The 17356-nt window shown below is 40.2% G+C and overlaps 1 protein-coding gene across 1 annotated transcript in view; it reads right to left on the bottom strand.

Annotated features, from left to right (window-relative positions):
- LOC122329994 (elongation of very long chain fatty acids protein 2-like) overlaps positions 1–16871 on the bottom strand; it is a 34980-nt gene extending 18109 nt beyond the window's left edge. Inside the window, 2 exon segments of the mRNA XM_043226754.1 lie at positions 7909–7972; positions 16764–16871. Of these exon segments, the coding sequence (XP_043082689.1) occupies positions 7909–7972; positions 16764–16766 (67 nt within the window). The 5' untranslated portion in view covers positions 16767–16871.
- Positions 16872–17356: the final 485 nt, after the last annotated feature.

The following is a 17356-nucleotide window of genomic DNA, read 5'->3' as shown; positions in this document are numbered from 1 at the left end:
AAACTAGAATAGAATATGGTTTCTCTTTGAACAATGTGCAAATGCAAAACAAGTGGGAAAAAAAATTCTATGGCTAGTCCAGAGTAGGTTCACGTGGGTGCGCTGCCCATGTTAACAGTTTGATTTAAAGCACAAACCTTCAGCAAGGGAGTTGGTTGCCAAATTACTCCCCATAGGCAGAGTCCCTCGAAGCCTATCAGCTGAATCCTTTTTTCCAGCACTACCAAAATAAGCTGGTCTGTGGCCAAGAATGCGGTCCAGTAGCTGGTAACACTTGCTCGATCTGACTGTTGTGGTCTTTGATAAATTTGTAGTCTTGTTTTAGCTTTTTAATTGTCATGGCACTGCTAAGAAGCAACTTAGCTACAGGATTTTGTCAAATTACAGGATTTAACACAAAGTACACTGTTACAAAAGACACTGTAACTGTCACGTGTGGTTTAGCGCAAAGGAGCACTCGACAAGTAAAATAAACTTTAAACAGATTTAATCCTCTTAAATGGGCAAAATAATAACATACAAACAGAACATAAACCACACATAAGGACCTTGACAATCGGACAAACTGAATATAACACACACAGGACTTAAATATACAACGTAATTGACTAAATTAAGAAACAGCTGACGACAATGATACAACTAACAGGAAAGGAAGGTAGGGCACACAGAGCACATGACACAAGACAAAAACGACAACAAAAAAGTCCAAAGACGTGACATATCGCCCCCCCCTCCCGGAAGGTGCACCGAAAAAGGCAAAACAAAAACGGGAGCTTGGGAGGAGGTTCTGGTGGAGGACAGCCCCCAGGAGGGGGTAGGCAGACAGGAGTCCAAGGAGGTGCAGACGGAGGGAGGAGCCAGGGAGGAATCAGGAGGAGTCCGGAGCAGGAGAAGATCCAGAGCCCAGCCATGATGGTCCACGGTGGAGCCGAAGGAGGGAGGAGCGGCCCTCGACGCCATGGGGCCAACTGATAGCAGCAGAGCAGGTGGTGGAGGAGACTGAGTCATGAGGAGCCAGGGTGATGCAGAGGCACTGGAGGACCTAGGCGACGCCACAGGCTACGGCGACTGATGCGGAGACAGGGGCGAGAGGGGCGCGGTGGAGCCAGAGTGACAGAGGACTGAGGTGGAGCTGGAGGGAAGGAGGAGCCTGACAGAGCCGGAGGAATGGAGGGACGAGACGAAGCCGGAGGAGAGGAATCCCGAGGCGAGGGATGGTCGATGAGAGATCAAGGCGAAGCCGGAGGGACGATGGAGCCTGGTGTAGCTGGAGAAGAGGGAGCTAGGAGCCTAGGGGGAGCCGACGTGCCTACAGGCCGAGGAGGCGGGACGGTGAGGCAAGGGATCCTCCACCCATGGCGGCGATGGAGACCGGTAGACCCGTGGCGAACACCAGATGGTGAGCTGAGGATGAGCACAGGGGCTGCTGGGATCCATCGGCGGCGTCTGATAGGGTGGGAGGGTGGGAAAATGTGCACTGCAGACACTGGAGGGAGCGCACATGGCACGTGCACTGGAGGGAGCGCACGTGGCGCGGGCACTGGAGGGAGCTCTTGCGGAACAGTCTCTAGGGGGCGCTCCTGAGGCAGGTATTCAGGACGGCTGGACTGAACCAGCGAGCAAACAGGACGGCTGAACGGGAACAGGAACTCTGGATACAGGGGAGGTGTCCTGGTCGTCCAGGTCGACATCATCCACCCCAGATGTATGATCAGCTCATCCTCAGCCGTTGTGCAGTGGGCGGAGCTCTTAGACAGCTGTCTCCACCGTGGCGAGCTCTGTTGCCGGCTCACGCACCTGGTCTGTCACAGTCGGCTTGGGTCCGGTAGCGCTCCACGGCTCTGTCGCTCTCTTCGGCAATGGTTCCGCGGCCGTGCCTTACTCCGTGACTCAGGGCTCAGGCTGGGACTCTGCGACGCGGGGAGATGATGGGCTGGGCTCTGGATCTGGAGTGGGGCTGGTGTCGTTGTCCATGGGCTGAATAGTCATCGGCGAATTGCCAGACACCAGCACCCACTCGATGTACGTGGCGAGGCTCTCTCAAGGGCCATCCCTGGACAGCTTCACTCGTGTGGAGGTGTTTAGTCCGCGGAAGTGAATCGAGCAGAGGAAGCTGTCCGGGTAGCGCGAGTCGTGGAAGTCCTTCGTATAGCCCTCGAGAGAGTGATCCTCCTGCTCCAGCAGGAGGATGAGGAAGTTTGGGTCATAAAATATAGGGGTAATCCATGACAAAAATAAAAAACAAAAGGGGAAAATACACTGCTTTACTGTTTTGGTTCGATCGTACTGTCACGTGTGTGGTTTAGCGCAAAGGAGCACTCGACAAGTAAAATAAACTTAAACAGATTTAATCCTCTTAAACGGGCAAAATAATAACATACAAACAGGCAGGCAGGCAGAACATAAACCACACGTAAGAACCTCGACGATCGGACAAACTGAATAAAACACACAGGACTTAAATATACAATGTAATTGACTAAATTAACAGGAAACAGTTGATGACAATGATACAACTAACAGAAAGGGAATGTAGGGCACACAGAGCACATGACACAAGACAAAAACGACAACAAAAGAGTCCAAAGACGTGACAGTAACAGTCTGTCACAATTCAAGAAATTAATTGATGAAAAACAAAACTGGAATTTTGACAGACTGTTACAGTGTCTTTTGTAACTGGTATTGAGCTGTTAATCTATGTTAAATCTTATAGTAGGACAGTCATTAAAAAATCTGAAGAAATCAGAATGACCATTATTCACCAAGTGTACACAAGGAATTTGTTGTGGTTTTACAAGACCTCTTGGTACATACATATACATGCATATAAGTAGACACTCGTATATGAAAAGGAATTAATAAAGTTACTTAAAACAGGACAAACAAACAAAAACAGTAAAAGTACCAAGGAGCAACAAACCGAGACAGCCACCCGTGGCGCCATCTTGAATACTACTCATTCGTGCCACAGTCGTGTGGTGGTGTACAGGTTTTAAATGAATAAAGCAGAGTATTTACATGTAATCTTGCAAAATTCTTCATTTACCAACTTGCAACAAATACCATCTTGCTAAAACACACATAGGAGATGGATAAATGGATTTAAATTAAATAAAAGAGAGACGTTCCTTTTTGGGAACTCGAACTCCAAAACACTATGGGAACGAGATGCTCACGGCGCCAGAGTTCCAAGTGCCTGCCCTGTGTCTATGTCTCAGGATACACCACCAGGACAAGATGACTGATGGGTTATACCAACATCTAGGCCATAAAACCGGATGAAGGTAGAGGGGGTGGACCAACCCAAAGTGTTGCAGATTTCCAAAACTAGGACACCTGCAGAATACGCATTTGAGGTCACCATACCCCTTGTGGAGTAAGCCTCGACTATCATCAGCGAGGGGTGGCCAGAGAACCCATAACAAGTTGAGATTAACACACCGTTTGCGAGAGGAGATCTTTCCTGACTGGAATCTTCCACGAAGAGCAGTCTAGGAGAGAAATTAGGTCCAAAAACCACACTCAACTGGGCCAGAACAGGGCAACTAACAGTAAGAGAACAATGTCTCGGCAAACTCTCATCAGAACGCCCAGAAGCAGAGCGATTGGGGAGCTAGAGAAAATAAGAGGGGACATTGCGAAGAGGTCCACCTCTGCATGATAAAATGTTCTCTTCATCTGCTCTGGGACCACAGGAGGATCTTGTATGCCAGCTTATACAAAGAGCGCGAATGCAAATACCCCCTGATTGCACAGCACTCACAAAGTAACTTGCCCTCGCCCAAATGCCCTTGTCTTTTGCTTGTCATATCAAACTTTAATTGTATGGGACAGACAACAATAAATAAGACTCACCGGACATGAAATGAACCAGAGACACAGAGAGGGTGATCTGAATGACAGAAAGCTGACAACAGCTTTGCCGCAGGCTCCTTTATGCTGTCTTGGTCTGTGACGTCACCTGCCTTTTTTCGTGCCCTTCCATTGAAAGATTCTACATCATTCACAGCGTGGTCACACAGAAGGTGGACGCAGTGTCTCATTCCCAAAAAGGAACATTGGTCTGATAGCAACGTCTGGTCCCTGTCCAAAAATAGTTGTGGTAGGTAGGACAACATAAATGTTAAAAAAAATATGTAACAGAATATTTCATAAAAATGCATTTAGATGTTTGTTTTCTAAATGTTTTCTATGTATGTTTTAGATATGTCTACAGTTCTCTGTGGTTGCATACAAAGTTGCTACTTTATCTTTTAGCTGCATATAGTTCAATTTATATCCAGTTGTGATTCAGTTGTGAGAGGACATCCAGCAGGTACGCACACCTTCCGCATTACATCATTAGGAGGGCTCGAGGAAAGCCGAGCACCCCGTTGAGGCATGGGTCAGATATTTTTGCTGGCAGGCCAGTTTTGGACCACTGACCACTGCCTTCTCTAATAATAATAACAACCTTTATTTAACCAGGTAAGTAAACTGAGAACCAATTCTCATTACAATGCTGACCTGGCCAAGAGGCAGCATAAAAAAACAGGTACAGTATAACAACAAAAAGAAACAAAATAATATATACAAATAACTAAAAACAAGTACAGTGATCTCATACTAATGACTGAACTGAATTTTTAAAGGAAGAAAGTGAGATAAATGAACTAAACTATAGAGTCAGCTACAGATGATTCCAGTCATTTGCAGCAGAAAATTGAAAGGAGCAATGACCAAAAGAAGTACAAACTTTAGGTATGCATAAATTAATAAAACTACTAGAGCACAGATTACAATTTGTATTATAAATATTAAGTTCCCTTTCAAAAGCTACTCTCAATGCTGCAGTCAATAGTGCTAATAAGAACACTTTTTGTAAAACCGGTTGTTGAAGCATGTGTGTCAAACACACCAAAGTTTTACTTATATAACCTCAGTAAGGTGACGTCACTTCATTACACATACCTGGAGGTTATAAATATATGTGAAACGGAAACATCCTCTGGCTTTTTTGTTTTCAAGGACCACATTGTGTGTGTCGGAAAACAAAACAGAAAGCAAAGTACCAAAAAAAGTAGAAAATGGCAGACGCAGACAAAAGATGTTTGCCGCCCTATGAGCGGCTTCTCTCTGATAACGATCTGCACACTTTCTGCTTTGAGTGCTTGGGGGAAGAACATGCAATCCTCTGGAGGGAGAATGTGAACACTGAGGCGCATGAGACGGGTCTGCCCCTTTCTTTCACGCTCTCGCTAGATCAAGAGGCTCTTCCTGTGAACAGGTGGAGTCTTCTTTTGCTTCTGCTGAGATGGAGAGTGCCAGTGAGGAAGAGTCTGTGGATTTCTTCCCCACTGTGCTCTAGATTCTGAACTGTCGGCCACTAAGACCCTACCAGGAACGGTCACTTTGAGGCATAATATACAAAAGGAGTTTGTGGCGAGCCAAGCTCCCCCTTGTAGGGACTGGGGAACGGCTTACTGTGCTTTACATTCTGCCTCAAAGAGACCGGACCTGTGGAGCATCATTTCCGCCAAAAATAAGAGGCTGGTGTGCCCAGGACCGAAGGGGTGCTTCCCCCGGGGAGGGGATGCATGCAATTCCAACAGAGAATAAATACCCCTGCCCAGCACCCTCAGGAAGCTGTTGTTTTATCTCTGTTGTTTTATCTTTCGGGAAGCAACATTTTCCAGCAAAATGTTAAGTGTTCGGTCGGCTCCTGCCACATTTCAGGACAACGTATATCTAACATCCCCCCCATCTGACCAAAGTGTCCAAACTTGTGCCACTTTCAGAGAAACTGGCAGTGTGGAAGCTTCTACCAAACTTATCTCCTTGGGTACAAAGGATTGTAGGGAGAGGCTACAGGATTCAATTCATACATCATCCTCCGCATTTCAATGGTATGGTCCCCACAAGTGCATCTGTTGACACAAGAATTGCAGACACTGCTGGACAAAGGGGCCATAGAATGTGTTCCCCTGCCAGACAGAGAGTCAGGATATTACAGTCAATATTATCGATATTAAGGACAGGGGGGTTGCGTCCAATTCTAGATCATTGCGGGCTAAAGCACCATCTCAGAACATTCAAGTTTAAGATGTTGACAATGAAGATGTTCCTCAAATCCAGCTAGAGGACTGGTTTGTGACCATCTGAAGGCCTCATAGAAATATAGAAATATTATATTATATTACATTATATTATATACATAGAAATATTGCCACAACACAACACTTCCTGAGGTTCGCTTTCGAGGGTGAAGCTTAATAGTATCGTGTTCTTCCATTCAGCCTAGCCTTGTCACCCTGCACATATATGAAATTCATGGATGCAGCTCTGGCTCCTCTACAACTCCAGGGCATCCACATTCTGAATTACTTAGACAACTGGTTCATTTTAGCCCAGTCTCAAGAGCTAGCGCTTTGATTTAGGGATCCTAGCTCATCTCAAATGTCTGGAGCTGAGGGTCCTACTCAGAAGACAACATATTTGGGGGCTGTATGGCATTCGCTCACGATGCTGGTACAACTGTCTCTGGCACGCGTCAAACCATGTCATGGTCAAACTGTCTGAGCTGCTATTTGTTTTCCTTGCTGAATTCAAGCACTCCACACTGGATCTCACAGTGCTGTTCAGACTTCGCGAGACTTATCAGTTAATAAGGAATGCACACACAAACCATCCTAGTGTGCCGCAAGCCATTGAAATGAAAATATTTCCTAAAGCAGCGCAGTCACGTCTTCTCTAGTAGCTCAAGCTGCCGGTTGAACTTTGATCCGAGCGGATAAACGGTCCGAGTGGAGCGCTACAAAAGACTATAGCGCTCTTTCATTCCGCTTTTGCCTCATAAACATTACATCAAACACTTATCGAACTCTCGCTATCGTATTGAGGAAACTTATATCATTCGATAATTAGAGCCCTGCCTCAGACCTCAGCTCTAGCTCAAGGGGATATACTGGACTTGATGCATAATATGTATGTCTATGAGGTAGTAAAAAATTAAAATGCACATTCAAATAAGAGCTAAAGTTAACTTAGTTATTAGTTATGAAAAGTAACCGATTTAAATATATTAACAAAGTTAACGGACTGGCCCTGTTCCTTCACATTTGCCCATTGACACATGATGCAGGACAACAACTCCATAAATGCAGTTATACCCTAAAATTCAAGATATGTCCCTGTATGCATTTTTGTCTTATATTTATATGAGCAATATTACATGATCAGTAAGAGCTATATCACACAAGTGCTGTTTTTGAACCAATCTATCATTTACATTACATTTACATTTAGTCATTTTGCAGACGCTTTTATCCAAAGCGACTTACAATTGAGAGTACAACAGCGATTCATTTTTTTGAGAGACAAACAGAGAGAGTAAGTGCTTATAACACCCAGTCACAGGGAGTGTTCAAATTAGTACATGCCAGAAGGGAAGGAATAAACAAGGGGAGGAGAAGGAGACAGAGACAGTGAGAGTATTTTTTTTTTTTTTTATGATGAGGTCAGGTATTGCTGAAAGATGTGCGTTTTCAGCAGTTTCTTAAAGATTGACAGAGATCCAGCATTCCGGATATGTACGGGAAGATCGTTCCACCAGCCAGGAACAGAGAACGAGAACTATCAGAAGTTCAAATGTGATTTTATATAACAGTTCAGAACATAAAAAGTTATTATTGTTTTGTATTTAATTTCAAACACAATATTGTCTGTTTTTGCCCAATTTTGCAGAGAAAATATTACCTTTAAATCCATAGCAGTAATCTCACACAGCAGTGATTTGTTTTGGAATAAATTGTCAATTGAATGAATCGTGTTCATTCATTCAAATGAATGAATGACTCATACACAGCACTATTTGCAAAGCCACAATTAATAACACCAGCATAAAAAGTGTTAAAAGGTACAAACCTCTTTCTCCAAATAGGCTGTCCACTATAGAATTTAACAGCCTGTCAGTCTTTTCAAGGTGGTTCTAAAAGACAAGAAAAGAGCAGAAAAACAAAAATTGAGTTTTCACTTGAAGATGTATGGAGAATACAGGCTTTGTCTATGTCTGCTCAGATCTTAACGACCTTCTATTCCCACCTAATTTATTTTCCTGACATAGTAACACATACACAGTCAAATTACAAAGTATGCTTGCTTTGAGAAAAATTATACCATGTGAATGCAGAGAGCTCAATAAACATTACACAAGTTGCCTGTTCTGAGAATTGTACAATTGCTCTAGATTTTACATACGTGCGTTACTTGAGTTATGCATGTACCGTGTACAGATTTTAAAAGTCAGGTGAAGCAAAAAATTATTGTGAATTAAAAAATTTAATTTTTGTTTTGATGTCCAATTCTTTTCCATTCAAATCAAAATGCCTGAACACAAGTTTTTTCCTTAAAAAAAAAAAGAAAAGCTTTTGAATACATCCTCTAATATGGCTCAAATTTCTCTTTAATCAGCAGAAAGTGATGAAATGAAATGCTAACTCTCTTTCAGAAAAATGAAATAAAAAATGAAAACAGTGACCTCTCTTGTTTTACAGGTCATTGCCTATCACTGTCTCTGTTAGAATCTGGCTTAGTGGCCACTCAAATAGTAAATTAACCTCATTTAGAGAAACCATGACGCTTAAAACACCTTGTTGATTTGCCATCTAACTTGCAAAACCCTGTAATTTTTACAGTGCCCTTGAAAAAATCTGGTGAGTGAGCTTAAAATGAGATGAAACACAGTACATGTATAAGCATTTTCAAATACAAGTCAAGTCAGGATAAATCTATATGGACACTGAAGAGAAAAGGCTGGTGAATCCAAGCAGGATATTTTATTAAACAAACTGGATTGGAATGATCAGTGAGAGCGATTGTGTATATGTTACTATGCCAGGCACATTAAAAAATAATAGGGATGAGGATGACTTCACTGATTATAATTTATTATTGCAGGGTGATAGTGAATCAGACTGTGCAGGGAAGGTAAGCACAAACCAGTAGCTATATAGAGATATAGTCACACTTGGTGATGGGTTGCAGGAGATAATACTGGAAAACAGAAGAGAGAGACAACTTATGTTTAGACTGACAGTTGGGTGTACTGGTTTTTTGGGCACTGCAAAGGTCTTGCAAAGGTACATCTGTCATTGGTCCAAGTCATAACTCTCATAACAATCTAAAAAAGTAGTAGTTATGAGTTCAGGAGCATGTAATGGATTTGGTGTTGATAGCCATAGTAACACATAATTTAGATAAATAACTTAATCTCTTAATTTAACAATGAATACAGTTCAAATTTAGAAGAACAAAAAACTTGACAAAACATAAGTAAGTTCTTGTTAAATACTTTCAGTCTTTAATATAATGTACACCTGTTTTGAGAGCTTTCAAAAGGCAAAGTGCACATGCCCCCTTTTTTGTTAAGCAGTTAGCGCTTTGGTGGCTGACCACAAGATCTGCTGAATGGTTCCAGACAGTATAAGTTCCCTGATACTGCTGATTTCTGGATGCAGTCTCTTTTTGGTGACAGATTTTGAAGCAAAGCATCAAGAACCTCAAGAAGGAATGGTTGTCTGTTATACAAACAATGGGCAAGTTGATAGATGAGCAGCCACCAGTGTTAACTCCACTATCAAACCCATCTGCAAGTGCCAAAGTATCTCCTGCTAAGGTACTCCATACAACCCTTTTGATTCATTTTGACTACCGGGATATAGGTGAGAATTTTCCATTTTCTTCCATAAGCATGATTAAATGTCACTGTATACCACTAACTTAATAGAACTGTCTTTCCCTAGGTACTGGAATCTCAAGGTGACCTCTTCTGATTTTAGTTTTCTGATTAGATCTGATTTGCAACATGCAGAGTCTGAACAGTAATATGCGTTGTGCTAGATGCCAAGATGGGATACGTCACACATTATGTCAGGTCTGCTTTGCCTGGCAATCTGCAACATTTGTCCAATTTTTGCATGCCCATCTCAACTTCTTCACACTGTATTGCTGTGTTGCACATCCATCTTGTGGAGATTCACTTCTGTACTTCATCATTTATGTCTTCAAAAACATTCATTCTCTTCCAGATCCTGAGTTCTGTATTTTCACAGACATATAGAGATCATCATGTACTATCATCAGTACATCATCCTCATTGTAGTCAGTGCACAACTAAGCATGTTCACTGTCCATTTGTCCTAGATCGACTGATCCAGTTGTGTCAGCAATTTCCTCAGGTTTCCTGTAATGCAAATTGTACAAGTTCTTGTGTTTTCCAGTATCATTTCCTGCTTGGCTAAAGATTTCCCCAGTGTGTGTATTTAACCGTTTAACCAATTTTCAGTCTTAGGCCTTCACTGCTCATAGAGGCATGGGTTTGTGTTGTCTGGGATTGATTAAGAATATCCTGTCCTGATAGCACTGATACAGAAGGTTCACTGTCATTTTCACCATTAAGATGTTCATCACTTGTTTGTGTCATTTCCTCATTTTCACTTTCAGTGTCACTGACATCTGCTGCTGGTATTACTGTGGGATTTTCATCTGTTTTCATTTGTTCCCCTTTCTGTCATCTCCACTTTTGTTTGTGGGTCATCCACCTTTCTTAGTCTAGACTGATGCACTCAAACATAGGTTACGCCATTCCTGACTAATACAACCACGGCGTCTTGGCCTATAACCACACCTGAACCTTTATACTCATTACAATCTGCTTGCTTATAATACACTTGATTAATACTATAATACTGATAATACTCATGAGTTATGCAAGTACTCATCCTTGTTTCCAAAACTGGGGACTTATTGATGAGAACAGAGGGCAGATTTGGGTTCTGGTAGGGGCTATATCCATTAACATTTTGCAAAGAGTTCTTTGTCATTAATCTCCAATCTAGTGCAGTCTTCTAGTCACAGCTGTTGTTCCTCCTCACTTTCAGCAAAATTTCAGTTAGAGTCTGATTGTGCCATTCTAATAGGTCATTGCTCCATGTTTTAACACAGTGTTGTGTTGTTTTAACTTCAATGTTAAACTTTTCAGCCATATATTTTATTTCGTCATTGTTACATGCACCTCCATTATCACTAAACATTATATGTTGAGTACAATGAACACTTATCCAGCAGTGAATAAAGTGCTTCACTATCTCTTTTGGGTTCTTTGTGGTGACAATACTCCCTTTAATGAAGCATGTAAAGTGGTCAATTGCATGCAAATACCATACTCCCGGCTCAAGGTTGTCTAAGTCCATAGCCACAGTCTGATTACAGGCTGATGCCATGAAACAAACCAACAACAGGCTTATGTTTTGGCTTGCTGTACCTGCTGCATCTATCACAATTTTTAACAATGTTCTTGAGAATTGTGTTGCATTCATCATCATGATAACCTGAGCAGGTCAGTCTTTCAGCTGTAGCATGTCCAAATTGTCTGTGTAGTTTCAACAGGACTTTCTCATTTGCTTTTGTTGTCATGTTTTCTGTCAATTTCTAATTTTGTTCTCACTTGTCTGCTTTTCATCTAGACGACTGTTATCTCTCAAGTTCACACAATGTCCTGAAGATGTCAGTTCAAATTTAACAGGTTGTTTAAATATTGTTGCTTTGTCATTTTGAAATGTCCAGAATTGCACTTGCTCTATTTAATAACATTTGGTTAAGAGCATTTGTATGTCTGCTGGAACAACTTCTGTCTTTATTTTGCATCTGGTATAGATAGCTAAAATGATAACTTTCCTTGTGGAGTGAACAACTTTGCCATTACCAGATCTGAAAGGTCTTGCACTTCATTTTTGTAACTCACTCTGTGGCAGCCCACTTGTGTAATCCTCAAGCCATTTTTCTCCACGTACAAAGTTCTTGCACAGGCTGTGTCAATCACAGCTGATCCTCCATAGTCTCCACCATAAAGATGTCTGTGTTAGATAAAAAGCCATTTGAAAACCACGTTATGTTGCATTCTTCAGCTTCATCTTTTGTCAGTCTCACATATTCCTTTTTGTTTGGGCAATCCTTTGCCTAGTGAAAAGTACTTTGGCAAATTGAACATTTCGTTCTTCTACCATATTTATCAAGGGGGTTAGTGCCTTGAGCCACAGTATGCACTATACATACAGTATGTGGTAAACCCCACCCATTGCACTCTGCTCATGCTCAGAAGATAAATATAACTTAACACCCAGAGTGGAGCTGGAGCAAATTGATTATTAAATGTTCAGTGCACAGAAGTAAAACTGTTGCCACTCAATACAACTCACATGTTCTCTATTTGGCAGAAGAGTCAAACCACAAGCTTATGTCTTCTAAATACGAATTTTGTCACTGTTTTAGAGCACACTGGCTTATAGATAACCTTAACATACTGATACTAACTCCCAAAAAACAAAAAAAAATATCATTCTGTTGTTAAAACTACAAATAGCTTCAGTTTATAGACTTTATTTAAAAATAAGAAACTCTTGTCTCCATCTAATGGCAGAACAATGAAACTAAAATCACCAACAAACAAACTGTTTCTCAGTAATAAACACTATTATTAAATATTACTATTATTTATGTAAAATAATATTTCTATAAAATAGTATCTATTGAGCAGTAATATTTAAAAAACAAAACAATACCAACACCATAAGCAAACATAAGCTAAACACAACTTTTTAAGAATCTGTTCACAAGCCATAACTGTCTATAAGCCATGAGGCAGGCAAAAAAAAAAGAGCTTGCTTCCCTGAGTCGTTTGACATTGCGGAGATACTCACTTACAGTGGTCAGTAAACATAACAAAGGGTGACAAGCTCCCTACATTCAATATCTCTTTTATTCCAGGGTGAATTTTAAGGCAAGAAGTTCATGACTGCCTACATCATAATTCTGCTGTGCTTTCTAGGAGTTTCATGGAGAAGAAGCCAGATGTAGATGCTGCTATGTAAGCACAGTTCTGTCTCCAGAGTGTTTCTGAAGGGTGTACAAGGAATGGAGTGGTTGTAAAGATTTCTTTCATGACTTCAGTGAGCACTGGCATGGGCTGATGAAGAAGGATCAAGAGCAGATTTGCAGACTGGTGTAGGAGTTGAGCAGTGTGTAGCCCAAACACTCAAAATGGCAACCGCTATTACAGGAAGCACAGTGGATGGAGCACAGAGAACAGTCTCAGGAATGACTTGTGCCCTTACTGATATCAATGGCGGGTCCACCAGACTGGATACCAGCCTTAAATGCCCTCGGAACGCCCTGGGGATCTCAAATGCTGCATCCACAATGCCTGGAAATACTGGAGAGGCAGCCCGAGGGATCAGGTGTGGAGGCCATCTTGTGAACGGGCTCCACTGGCAAAGCCGCCATTACAGGGTCGATCGATATCCTCTTTCTCCATAATACCCAGCATGAATGGCAAACTCCACAAAACTGTGTAGCGACCCCGAGGACCCTCACAAACAAGTTCTGTCTTAAGCGGTTTATTTATCCCCTCACAAAAGAAGTCGATCAAAACACAGTCCGGTAAATCTGAGAGGCAAGCCAGGTCTAGATATTCCTGGATATAGTCTTCAAATGATCGGATGCTCTTCTTGAGGCTTAGCAATGACGTAGCGAGGCACATACCTGGCCATGGTTTGGTTGGAAAGCTGCTGGATCCTGGTTTGATGTAGCATTCTGTCATGTGTGGGGGGTCTGAGGCATGCAGATCCATTCACAGGTTTTTATTTAGCCAAGGCATGGTCAAAGCATCAAAGCATGGTCAAAAACACAGCAAACAGGATTATCAGAGGCAACAACAAAATCCAAAAACTAACAAAGTCGAGTCAGCCAGCAAACAATCAAAAACGGAAGACAGGCAGGGTCAAAACCAGAGAATATCAACAGGGGAAAACCAAGGCAAGAACAAACAAGGTTTATAATAACTACAATGCTACATGTTAGTAAAATGCCTACTTCAGAATTTATAGTCACCAAACAGGAAGTAGCAGAGAAAGTGATCATAGTTCATGCCAAGGTAAGTGCTCCCTCTGCTGGCTTGGCGTAACAATAATTTTGTTCCTAGGGGAACAAAACATATAACTGTACCTTTAAAAGGTACACAATTGGTTCTTAAAGTACCCAAAAAGAATTATGAAGGTACATCAAATGTGAGAGGTACATTTTTGTACCATTGAAATTTTACAGACATACAGTTGTTGTCACCTTAAGAATATCCCTCTCATGGCTTCGGTTAATTCTGAGGCCAGTGAATTTGCACAGAGATGTGCACACTACAGCTAATTTAATTTTATAAAGACGTCATAGAAGGGGAGAGTATGGTGTTTTTGGCAGTAAGTAAGTTACACTGTTAACCTTAATATACATGTTTTAAAAGTTGTAAGACAATAGAGTGTTTTCTCTAGGATTTTTTGGATGTCACTAACGATATTTACAAACCTCTTATAATAACAGCTAGCGCCAACACTGCCTATATTTGCAATGTTTACCACTATGATTAGTGATTATGTAATTTTTTTATTTTTAGATCACTGTTGTAGATGTAACAATACACTGTGTGACACAAAGTGTATTGTTCTCAAATTATCATTATTACAAACCTTTTATTATTTTCATGCTTAGAAATTAGAAATAACACTATCTTCATGTTTGTCTATGCAGAAGGGCATTGATTGTTATTTGTAATTGGGCAAGTAAAAATAATGCAAGACCAGTACAGAAGGACACAGTCAAATACTCACTTTGTTGAAAAGTGAATAAGGAAGACCTTTGCCTGTAGGTGAAAGAAGTTTACTAGTAAGATGACGGTTAAAGATGCTGTCAACAAATATCCATTCTTGAAGAGTCCATCAGAGGTTAGTGTAGAATTATAATTCTAAAATTATATACTGGACACTCAATCTGTAATAAAAAAATCTTCTGAATTACTCATGCTTGTGTTTTTCTTAAATATTTGCAGCTTCATCAATAAATTGGTTTCCTGTATTTATCTGTATTAATCTATGGCACTACTTTCAAGAAAAATGGCATCCAGTGTGCTATGGATTGCTCAAGAGAAATCTCTATAATCACTGCGTAAAGAGGCTAGAGAGGAATCTCGAAGTGAAGACGATCATCGACTCTTCATCTCTGTAATTGACTCTTCTATTCATTTGTATGTCATGTCTTGTGTTTCAGGAATTGTTTTAAAAGCAGCACTTCTCATTTTACTAGCCTTGTTTAATGAGACAGTTATATGTGATAAATGTTTTTTTTTTATGATTCTTAATGTATTTAATGTGCCCACATACAAATGGTATAAAGTAAAAATGCATTTTCTACTCTATGTATGTAGATTATATTTATCCATCAGTAAAAGACAATTTGATTTGAAGTGATTTGTGCTTTCTCATTTAGAGCAAACCATCGTCACAAAGTTTAAGCACAGGACTTAAGAACTTACTGGTGATGGAGACAACCCCATACCTACTGCAGTTAAGAGTAATCAATGTCTTACATTAACACCTGCAAATATACTTTGCCTTCTCTGTTTCACTTAATGCTCTTAAGAAATATTCATGATTGTCCAATGAATGCAGCACACATTTTCAAATGATGAAACCTTTAGATTTCATGTTTACCAAAAGTATAAACATATGTTGTTAAAGTATACTGTAATTATTGGATGTTAAAGAAAAATGTCACAATAAGATTTTGTTTAATATTGTGATTATTTCTGTGTGCAATGTGAGAATTAAAAAAAAAACAAACATCAGAAACAGAAAAGTCACATCCAATTGCAATAAAATCAATATCAGTTTCTGAAGTATTATTTATTTATTTAACCTATCCTAGGATGAAAGGTACCATTTTGTACCTTTGTGCACAATTGTTCCTTGAATAGTTGGCCCTTAAATAGTACAACATTATAAGGTACAATTTTGTACCTCAAAGAAGAGTTACAAACTTGTACCCTTGAGTGTACCACGCCACCAACAGCCACTTGTACCCTAAAGGGTACATTTTGTACATTTCTTTCTGACAGTGTATAGTTTGACTTTTTAAGATAGATCAATGGATTTTTTTCTTATTATTAACAAAACATGGGTGCTATATAAAATGTGTTTTGACCATACAGTGAATAATCATGTAGCTCTATACAGTATTTTCCTGAAGTGACACTGTATTTTAGATACATTTATGCTTTTTTAAACAGGTCATCAAGAAGCACTTCATATACAGGTAATTGGAGTTTTAAGCAGCTGTCAAAGTATTTCAGGTCATTTGGACTGGTTCCAGCCAGGTTACCCTGACATCAAACCTTTGTAAGCTATATTCTTCAGCAGAGAGACAATTACAGTGAATAGAATTAAACTGAAATGCCACTGCATGAGCAGTAAAAAGAGTACGAATTGCAAAAGTAAAAGTTGTATGAATTGCATGAGGTAATAAGGGGTAATTTCTAATATATAAAGTACAAATTATAATTTTTTTACCTACATGGTGAACAAAACCAGTCATTTTAAGTGCTAATAACACATAAAACAACAAAGCAAATGTGTTAGTTTACCTAACAAGATTTTAAGTGCAGTGATGTTTTAGTCAGTACAAAATCTAAAAGAAAAAAACACTTAAATCAAAGACAGTCAAAGATGCACACAATGCTTGAATAATACACATAGAGAACTAAAAGTATAATTTGTTAGTTTCGGATGTGATTTTACTTAAGTACTAGTTTTTTTTTGATCATTCAGCATCCACCAGGATGTTCTCATCTGAGGAAAATCTCATACAAAACATGTATTACATATGAAGATGGCGGTCCTTACCATGTCTACTACTTCCACAAAACAATACAGGACAGCAGGAAACTGTAGACCGATCGAGACCGCCTGCTCCTCTGCTGTGGAATGAATGAATTAAAAACCACGAATGTGCGTCCGATCCCGAAAGAGCTGGAGAGTGACGCGAGGTGGCGCGGTGATGCTAAAAGTGTAACGGAAGTGAGGATGACCAATAGGGGCTCAAGTCTTGGCTGTTACGATGACATGGACTATCAGATGACGGGTTCACAGTCTAAACCAAGGCAACCTGCGAGGGCCCACAGAAGAACCAGAACACCTCGAAGAACCTATCTAATTAGTAGATATAACGTTGTAATGCGGTTAATATATTGAAAGAAAACGTTTAGAAGGTTTTATTATTATTATTATTATTATTATTATTATTATTATTATTATTATTATTATTATTATTATTATTATTTATCTTTCTTTCTTTCCCCCCCAAGTTTTACTATGTTCTCACTTTGTTCACAACTCTATTGTAAAACTCTGAGGAATACAAACGTGAATGATGCACATTTGCATATGTAAAACATAGTAAATTCTTTTAGATGCAGCCCAGATCTGCACAGGCAAAT

Source organism: Puntigrus tetrazona, chromosome 24, assembly GCF_018831695.1.
Source record: "Puntigrus tetrazona isolate hp1 chromosome 24, ASM1883169v1, whole genome shotgun sequence".
Classification (NCBI taxonomy): domain Eukaryota; kingdom Metazoa; phylum Chordata; class Actinopteri; order Cypriniformes; family Cyprinidae; genus Puntigrus; species Puntigrus tetrazona.
The sequence above is the reverse complement of the archived record's forward strand: the minus strand, read 5'-3'. Positions and strand labels throughout refer to the sequence as shown.